Raw genomic sequence first — 7,511 nt, 5'->3', positions numbered from 1 at the left:
GTGAGACCATCTGCGAGGTAGGAAGAAAAGCATAGCAGAAACAAACACCGAGGCTGTATCCACAGCTCGGGGGTGGGGGTGTGTGTGTAGGGAGGTTTCTGCTGTTCAAGCTGCCCCTCAATGGCTCTTTGTTAGGGTGCCTGAGTGAGCTGCCTGTGAGGGTAGTCTCCTCAGACCTGGCTTGCTCCAGACATCCCCAAATGCTACCAGAAACATCCAAAGTGGGGAGTCCTGTCTCAGCATTCAGGCATCAGCAGGCATTAGCCCGGCCAGGCCCCGACCCCAGCAGGTGCCCCTCAGTGTGTCCTGCCCGAGTTGCCACAAACACCTCATAGAGCTGACTCTTTTCTTCATTTGTTTTATTAGCATCAATATATACAAAGTGGAAAATGATTAAAGTTCATTTTTCTAGCTTAGAAAGTTTGTTTTGCTATTTTTTTTTTAATTCCATTTGGGGAGAAAATGAAAGTGAAAATTTCCCAGGAGAAAGCCTGCCTTTGGGGGTGCAGAGCAACTCTATGACATCTGCCCTCCCATACCCGGCTGCCCTACCAAGGGCCCAGGAAAGTCATCCCTTTGGGGTTCACGCCACAGAAAGGCCGTTTTTGCCCAAGACTCGCGCCTCTACCCACACACCTGCCATGTCTCCTGTTCCTCCGCTGTCTCGACAATGAAGCCACCTTGCTTGCTGCTGGAAGGCTTGGCGGTTTCCAAGCTCCCAGCTCTCCAGGGAGCTGGTTTTGAAAGCTCAAGTTTAATGCACATCTATGCAGCTAAGTCCAAGTTGGTCATCTGGTAGTGACCAGAATACTCAGGTGGGCTAAACAAGTCTACTGCTCCCCTCCCCTAAAAAGCAAAAGAATGAGCCCCAAGCTGAGGAGGGTAGCGTGCGCACTTTTAAAGCACAGGGCGGCAGCTGACAGATAGAGCTTAGAAGAATGAGCATGTAATACACGTCATCACACGAATTCTGGAAAGCTCGAAATCTCTGTAAACGCATTTCCCCACTGTTTCAAAAACAAAGAGTGGCTTGTAGGAAGGTTCAGTCCATTCTCGAGTTTCTCAAGAGTGTATCCTGTTCAAAAATATTTAATTCCAATGGGTTTTCATATTGATCTTATAAAAACAGACATATATGAACTGAAAGGAGATCCTGGTACATTTTTGGCACTATTATTATTATTTTTAAACCTTTACATATTACAAATACACATTCAGATATTTTAAAAAGAAAAATAGACACCAACCTGTCTTTTCAATCACACTGTACATTGTCGAATCGGCATATCCATCTCTAGGCTAAAACAAACTTTTAAAACGTGGTTACAGGTGCTGTACTACTAAGACAGAACTAAGACACTGATATCCTGAAAAGAAAAATCACACCTTTTCTAGCTCTCCAATAGCCCATAAAAGGTCTTGGTCCATGGTCTGGCCAGTTTTAGGGAACAAGGTTAGAATAAAGATTTTATATTTTGTCAGTCTTTCCAGAAGGCAAATGGTTAGTTTTCACATAACCATAGTGTGTCCTAAAATCAAACATCATTAATAGAGTTTTTCATTCCAGATGACCCAGGGGTACGGTTAGAATAAAGAATCAAATAGAAATAAAAGCAAAAAATTGGATTCTGCCTTAAGAAAAAGAAAAGTTTACATCATTGGCATCGTTGGCTGTTCTTTAAACACAGTGTTGCTCACTGCAGGACTGGAGTATGTCTCCTCGGGTTCTTTTGTAAAACAGGGTGGACTTTGGGGCGTCTAGAAAGCAACCTCTAATGACCTCTTGCCTCAAGGAGCCTCCATCTATTCAGGATTCTCTGACCCCCAAATGTGATCGCCGAGTTCCTTGTTGAGAGGAGGGAGTAAGGGTGTGTGCAAAGTCTATTGCCCCCCCCCTCTTGAAACGCTTCCTAAACAAACCCTCCCCCCCCAATATGGATACCAACCACTCTCCCAAGGAAGCCTTTGCTTGTTTGCAAACCTTCTAAGGTGAGAGGTGCCCCGGAGGACTCCAAGTCACCCCCGCTGGCGTCACTGGGGGCCCAGGAGGGTGGTGTATCGGCCTCCGACTCACTATTCCTTCCGGTCTCTTCGCTTCCTGCCTCTGCTTTATTCCTGTATTTAGAAAAGATTCTTCCAGCTGGCCACATAACTCCATGTCCCATTAGGTTGGGACACATGAGGATGCCCATGAGATGAAGACACAAGGAACCCCTTTCTGACCTGAAATCCCTCCTCTCCTCATGGGTGTCTGATCCTGTGATGTGGGTTCCATGTTGTTTCAATTCTTCTCCCTTTCTCTTTGTCTGCATCTCTTTGGGCAGCTTTCACGCTGCCTCTCAGTATCTGGCCAGAGCTTCAGAGAATAGAAGAGTAGGTACTTTCCTCATAGGTTCCTCCTTCCCACACTGTGTCTTCCTTATTCTCCCATCCCCAAGTCCCACCAATACTGGACTGCAATTTTTTTCTGAAGGTGACACTTTTTAGAGCAACAATGCATGTACATCTCCCCTTATGTGGAGGGCTCAGGCATTCTAGCACCCTGGGAGAAAAGCTGCTCAGTCCTGGATTTCAGGGTGCAGCGCTTCCCTGCCATAGCAAGCCCCTGGCTCTGTGGGTGGGGTTGCCCAGCCCAGCTCTGTGGGTCTGTCCCCTGGAGGGTGTGTCCCTGCAGGACGGGGACCTTGCTGAACAAGGCAATGGACTTTAGCACTTGTAGATAACCTGCACTTTCTTTCATCAGTGCTTAAATGTCAAAGAAGAGAAATGCCATTAACTCAATCCCCTCATTCAGCACCCCCCACTCCCACCAACTTCTTCATTCTAACTCTCAGATCTCTCATCTTCTCTAAAAGCTTTCCGTTGTCATCTGCCCTCTTTCTAGGAAGAAAACATTTTCTTATCGTGCCAGCAGCCAGCGAGGCCAGGCTGGTCAGAGAGACTGCTCATGTTGTCACCTCTTCGGCTGCCTTCAGGAAGACCACAGGAGGGAAGGGTGTGTCAAGGCCTTCCAGAAGCCAGCAAATTGGAAGGGAGGGCATTGGGGGGGTTGGGAGTGGACCTGTTAAAATATCTGTGCTAAATTGCAGCCCAACTTAGTCCAACAAGAAATACTCTTTGCAACCTAGTCTTGGGGCTTGGGCTGTAATACGTACACCAGGGGTCCTGGAGATCCATGCAATTGATGCAGCCCCAGTGTGGCGCTGCTGATGGGACAGTCACTGGTTTTATTTCCCTCTAGGGCTGCGACCTGCCTTCAGATTTTAGGCTGTACCATGAACTTGGCTGCATCCAACCACACCTATTTCAATTTTAAATATAATAAATACAGCGAAGAAAACAGTAAATCTTCAATAAGGAGTCTAAAGAAAAGACAGCTGACACTCTGGGGTTTCTATCGAATGCCACATGATCTCTGGATGAATTTCTCGAGGAGGTTGTAGTTGCGTTCCTATCTGCCAGTTCCCTCTCCACTGGAGCTCCCCTTAGATGGAAACTTCATACTCTCTGGTTTCCTGTAAGAGCAAGAAGCACAGGTCTGCTCAACCCTTGCCTGGTAGAGCGATGCAGTGAGGTCCCCAGCTCGTCCCCTCTTCCCACACCCACGGGAGCGACCACAAGACGTTGCATCGTCCTTCTACTGACCCAGACTTGCTCCTATGTATAGGCAATCAGAAGACAGGACACAAAGGGGACTTTAAAAGTGCTGTGTAGGGTCCTCCCTGGTGGTGCAGTGCGTTAAGGCACAGCACTAAGAAGCTAAAGCCACTTCAGCATGAGTTTGATCACCGTCTGCCCCGGAGGTGACCCACACAGTGCAGCAGACCTCTCCTGACCCGCCCACTGTTCCCCTCAGCAGTGTACTTCGTTGATCTGCCTGTTCTGCTCCCCACTCTGTCTCTGGTGAAGCCTCTCACCCCCCTGCACCTCTGGCCTGTACCCCAGTTCTGTATGCATACATGAATACATCTTAGAAAATGATTTGCTGGAATTAGGATATTCATTGGCATATTTGGGTGTCTGCAGTTCCAGGGGAGATAGGGGAGGGTAATGATGATGGCATCAGGTAAAACGTGCTCCCTGGCTCCAGGCTGTGTCTTCTGGCGGAATACAACCTTGGTCAGATACTATTTTTCCTCTCTGTAAACTTCAATGGCCTCTCTGGGCAATCAGAGATAACTGTAGAATCAATTGCAAAGAATTGCAAGGAATCAAGAAGATTATGCATTTAAGGTGCCAGGCCCGTGATGGTTTGATTGTTACAATTATTGGTAATATAATATTATCTCTCGCACAGGGCTATGTCTATGTGGTTCGTGACTGTATCCCTAGTACCCGATGCACGGGCTGTCACTCAAACATGTAGGGATGGTGCACACGGTCAGCCTATAGAAGTGGAGTGGAACGGATGCGTGGAAATACCCAGCTACCAGGCACAGGGGGCTCCTGAGCTGTGTCTCTGGGGGTCTCTAGGGTAGCCCCTTCTTTCTGTGCACATTCTGTTAAGGGTGGACAGTGCCACAGGCTGGTCATCAGCTTGCAGAAAGCTGGTTCTCTAGCAATGAGCTCCCTGATGTCCTGGCAGGATGAGCCAGGGCCTTTGGCCAGGCCTTTCTGCTGCAGCATTGTCATGAAAAGGAAACTAAAGCTTCACTTTGAAAGTTGGTGAATCTAGGCAGATGGAGAGGGGGGTGCGCCAGGGAGCACAGTGAGACCAACTCACCCCAGTCTCATAGATGGGGTTGTCAAACTCGGTTTCCACGGTGATCTGGCTGTAGGGATGTGAGTACATGAGGGGCAGGCGGAGGTTGGAGTAGTAGCGACATCTGCAGAAAAGACAATCGAGAGAAGTTACTTCTCCCAGCCGAGGACACACCTTCAAAGGAAAAGGAAACACTTGCTACCAGTTCCTGAGCACCGGCACCCCGCGGATAACAATGAGCAGCTGTGGGAACAGCCTCTCACAGGTGGAGCTCTGAGGGGCTTGAAAGCTACAATTATAGTTGCTTTCCACTGAGAACCGCACAAGGCCTGGGGTCTCTTTACTGCTAAGGGTGGCAACAACCTACTAAACACTCTCTTGCCTCTGGGCAGCCATTCCTGACCACCTCTTTATTTAAAGGCACTTCCTCTGTCACCACACTATTCCTTCACTCTGCTTGTCACAGTGTTATCATGTACTGTGAAGTTCTCCCCTCCCTTCAGCAACCTGGGGAAACAGGGACAATTTAGATCAGGACGTACCTCAGGGCCTTTGCACATGCTGCTTCACCACCTGGAACCCTCCTCAGCCAGATATTTACCTCATTTAGTCATTGCTTTCAGTGACAAGCATTTAGTCATTGCTTGTCACTTCTCGGTGGGGCCTCCTCTGCCTACGCCACTTAAAGTTCAACCGCGACTCCACACGAGTACTCTTTCTCCCTTCTGGTTATTCTTTTCTTTTATCACCGTCCAACGTACTACACACTTCTAACGTACTTAAACTTTCCTTATACACTTTGCTTACTGTCTATCTTCTCCCATTATAGCGTGCACTCCACAAGGGCAAAGATCGTCTGTGTTGTTCAAATAATACTCCTAGAGCCCAGAGAACTGCCTGGCACATGGTGGGTGCTGAGTAATTGTGCATTAGCATGGATGAGGGACTGTCTCCGGCAGGGTTTAATAGCTTCCTTCTTGGTAAAGTGCGAATTCTATGACCCTCAACACCCGAGTCAACACCAGCCGGCTGCCACAGCTTACTTGTCGAATAAGTGCACGCCTGAGAGAGAGGTCTGCAGTGTGAGGGTTTGTCTCTCCCCTGCACCCCGCTCCTTGGATAAGAGTCTCTTAATCTGCTGAGCACGCTCAGCTCTCCTACCAGCGGGGTGGGAGGTGTCCCATATAAATGTTTACCCCAGAGTTGAGCTGACTCAGCATCCCCTGAGGCTCAGAGAGGTGAAATGCCTGCTCTTCCCTGAGCTGGGGCTGAGTCGAGGTGCAGCCCCCCAGCCCCGCTCTCGCACCCCCTACCTGGTGATATAAATGTAGGCTCCTCCCAGCAGTAAGGAGATGACGAGGACCGGGATGAAGATAGCCAGGGCCATGTTGCCCCCTTCCAGCGAGGTCTCTGCTGCCGCTTCTGCTACTGAACACAGAAACCAATGAGGCCCTCATGGCTCATGCTCCCCCACGTGGGTCCCGGCTTCCAAGGGGCACCTGCCCTGTCCCGTCTGTCCGCACCGGCTCAGAGAGCTAACACCAGTGCAGCCTTAGGTGGGAGTCAGGAGACAGGAAGGAGCCCGAGACGGTGCGGAGCTGCTCCCGGGAGTCATCCTCGGCGGCGAGTGGAGGGGGCGGGTTAGTTTTTTTATCCCCATCATACCGTGCTCATTTTTTAATGGGGTACAGTTGAAGTATGGTTAAATTACAATTCCAAGGGGGCATGGAGAAAAATCCCCAATGTCCCCTCCCCCATCTCTACCCCCTCTCCTCCCCCCACCTCTCCTCACTCCCCCCTCCCCCCCCTCCCCAACACACACACACGCTGCGTGAGGAATACAGAGGCGAGCAGCAGCCTGGACCTGAGACGGAGGGGTGTGGGCGGGTACATTCCACGAGGCTCCCTCCGGGGTTTCCAAGCTGGGGTCTGCCCTAGCTGCAGCTGGCGGAGGAGGGGCGCAGAAGCTCGCTGCCCCGCCCCGCTTCCCCGGCGCCTCCCGAGCGGCTCCTTCCCAGAGCTGCCGCACTCGGACCCTCCAGAAGAGGGCGCTGCGCACCCCGGCACCCCGGCCGAGGAGGACACAGTCCCCGAGCGCGGGGACCCAGCCCTGACGCTCCGCCTCCCTTGTAACCTCCGCCATCCCCCAGGGCTTGTGGAAGGTGCGGGAGCCGCGCGGGCGCGGTTCCCAGCACAGCAGGCGGCGAGACCCCGCCTGTCCTGGGGACTGTTTGCTTCGGCTTTCTCTCCTGCGCGTTCCGCGAGGCCACTTCGGACAGCCGGGCTGAGCGCCCCGTTCTCACCCACTGACGCCAGTCCGCACGGTCGGAAACATTCACCCTAACGCACAGGTGAAGGCACAGGTAAAGGCACGAGCACAGGTGATCTCTGCATCACCCCGGGCCTTTAAGATGTTCTTTTGGCAAAAGACAGAAAAAGGATGGCCACCGTGAGAGCGACGCCGCGTGCCTTCACAGGGACCGCTGACAGCAGCTCGTTAGAGCCCTGACCCTGCCTGCCTGGGCTCAGGGTCCTCCCTGACAAGGACCAGCGACTAACGGTCTATGAGCCTCAGGACCCCAGGTTCTCCGGGTGAATCACTCCCTGCCAGAAAGCTACAGATGGCTCAGAAACAACCATGAAACTGCACATCGCTTAAACCAGTTTTTCAGTGCAATGGGGTTTGCCTATTTCTGACATCAAAGCCAGCCTGAGTGGTTCTGGGGGATAGGGGAGAAGGAGCCACAGAAACCGAGACCAGGGTGCGTTAGCATCTGTTTCACACAGACGCACCTTACATGTAACTTCT

The 7,511-nt window shown here is 51.2% G+C and overlaps 1 protein-coding gene across 3 annotated transcripts in view; it reads right to left on the bottom strand.

Moving 5' to 3' along the window:
* Positions 1–354: 354 nt before the first annotated feature.
* SEZ6L (seizure related 6 homolog (mouse)-like) overlaps positions 355–7,511 on the bottom strand; it is a 175,541-nt gene continuing 168,384 nt past the window's right edge. The window contains exons 15-17 of one of the 3 annotated variants that reach the window (XM_012731062.1): positions 6,016–6,130; positions 4,724–4,826; positions 355–3,515 (exon numbers count right to left, since the gene is read on the bottom strand). In XM_012731062.1, the coding sequence (XP_012586516.1) occupies positions 3,486–3,515; positions 4,724–4,826; positions 6,016–6,130 (248 nt within the window). In that variant the 3' untranslated portion in view covers positions 355–3,485. The remainder of the gene's footprint in view (positions 3,516–4,723; positions 4,827–6,015; positions 6,131–7,511) is intronic. The other 2 variants (XM_012731063.1, XM_012731064.1) reach the window with 2 other exon arrangements.

This window comes from Condylura cristata, unplaced genomic scaffold (assembly GCF_000260355.1).
Source record: "Condylura cristata isolate star-nosed mole 26May11 unplaced genomic scaffold, ConCri1.0 scaffold00029, whole genome shotgun sequence".
Classification (NCBI taxonomy): Eukaryota; Metazoa; Chordata; class Mammalia; order Eulipotyphla; family Talpidae; genus Condylura; species Condylura cristata.
Note: the sequence above shows the minus strand (reverse complement) of the source record. Positions and strands in the feature narration are given on the sequence as shown.